The sequence below is a fragment of the Acipenser ruthenus genome, chromosome 5 (assembly GCF_902713425.1).
Source record: "Acipenser ruthenus chromosome 5, fAciRut3.2 maternal haplotype, whole genome shotgun sequence".
Classification (NCBI taxonomy): Eukaryota; Metazoa; Chordata; class Actinopteri; order Acipenseriformes; family Acipenseridae; genus Acipenser; species Acipenser ruthenus.
The window spans coordinates 455,001-456,594 of record NC_081193.1 but is presented as its reverse complement, the minus strand read 5'-3'; the positions used below and the strand labels follow the sequence as shown (position 1 = coordinate 456,594).

Sequence of the window (1,594 nt, the reverse complement as noted above, 5' to 3'; positions counted from 1 at the left end):
ACATAATCAACACGTGAAGATCAAGCATCTAACACTGTGTACCGGTCTCATGTGCGCATTTCTCAAAGGACGACGGTATTTAGATCCGCCCGCATTTAGATCAATTGAATAGACCCCATTGCACCAAATTCCTTTAAATCTTTGAGTTGCATTACCCAATCATAGCCAGCAGAGGGCGCTGTGAAACTGCGTAAGAAAGCAAAACGCAAACGGGTCTGAGTGAGGTGTGTGCACAAGCAAAGCACAGAAATACAGTTTGGAGGATGTATTGGTGTAGTAGAACTATTCTGTATACTACATCATACACAAACATTTTAATTACCTTTTACATTGTCATTGTCAACCTGTTTACTAGTTTTAAACCTTCTGACGCTAAGGTACACCCCGGATCGACTGCAGCAAAAGGGTATTGTACTTGAATGCAAATTCTACACCTGATAGCAGGCGTGATACTGTATAAGAATGAGTTAGTGCGTGTGTCTCAGAGATTCGCTATACATCTCTCTCTCTCTCTCTCTCTCTCTCTCTCTCTCTCTCTCTCTCTCTCTCTCTCTCTCTCTCTCTCTCTCCTCGACTCAGTTGGACAGTGAGTTTGTTCAGGAATGGGATTTTTTGTAGGGTTTTTTTTGTGATGTGATGTGATCTTTAATAAAATGCAAGCGATCGGGATTTTAATGCCAGCGAGAGCAGAGCGCGCAGGAATCTAATTTTGTCTGAATGTCCACCTCGCTGCTGGATGTGGATTTTCAGATTGCTTCGTGAATATACACGCTAAACTGGGATTCGAGGTTGATTAGGGAATAAGGAAACCAATGAACATGACTTCTGTGTCTGGAAATAAGGACAGGGCTGCTGTGTCAGCCAGAAACCGAAAATATGGGGTATGTTTGGCACAGTAATATGCATAACACGTACAGAATGATTGTTCATGTTAACATGCTAATATATCGCTAGTTACTGGTTTGTCAGTTACAGATAGGACCATGTACCTGCGTGGTTTTATTATATTAAATGTATGCTATCTTTCATGTTCTGTCTAGGCAGCATTGGCGCATGCATCATCTGTACCTTTATTCAGTGGGTTTAATAAGAAATAGATTGGACATGTGTAGATGATATAGCTCTGGCTTGATCGTTTTTGTTATTGATAAACGACTGCTTTTACTAATGAGATATATCCGCCCTGAAAGAATAGTGGACTGTATTGCATATCTATGCGAACCGGGATATCTGTCGGGATGCAGGTCTCCACTGAGTCTTTTTAAAAACATGCATTTGATTTGATGGATATTAATTCCACTGTATTCTCAATAGATGACAGAGGCTTTATCTCCGACCAAGTCTGCCTCCTTCTCTCCGGAGACCTGGTATAGGAAAGCTTATGAAGAAACCCGAACCGGCAACCGCCCAGCCCCCGAAGGAGCTGGATCAATCCCGGGCTCGTCTGGAACACCGTCCCCAGGGTCTGGCACTTCTTCCCCGGGATCCTTTACCAGCTCCCCCGGCCCCACTTCCCCCGGAATTGGAACGGGCTCCCCTGGATCTTTGGGCGGGTCCCCCGGGTTCGGCACTGGATCTCCGGGCTCCGGCAGCG

The 1,594-nt window shown here is 44.7% G+C and overlaps 1 protein-coding gene across 1 annotated transcript in view; it reads left to right on the top strand.

The window, feature by feature from the left end:
* Positions 1-261: 261 nt before the first annotated feature.
* Positions 262-1,594, top strand: part of LOC117403026 (kinesin-like protein KIF26B) — a 189,288-nt gene continuing 187,955 nt past the window's right edge. The window contains exons 1-2 of the mRNA XM_059023479.1: positions 262-881; positions 1,315-1,594. The exon at positions 1,315-1,594 is cut by the window's right edge and continues 113 nt beyond it. Coding sequence (XP_058879462.1) covers positions 813-881; positions 1,315-1,594 — 349 coding nt within the window. The 5' untranslated portion in view covers positions 262-812. The remainder of the gene's footprint in view (positions 882-1,314) is intronic.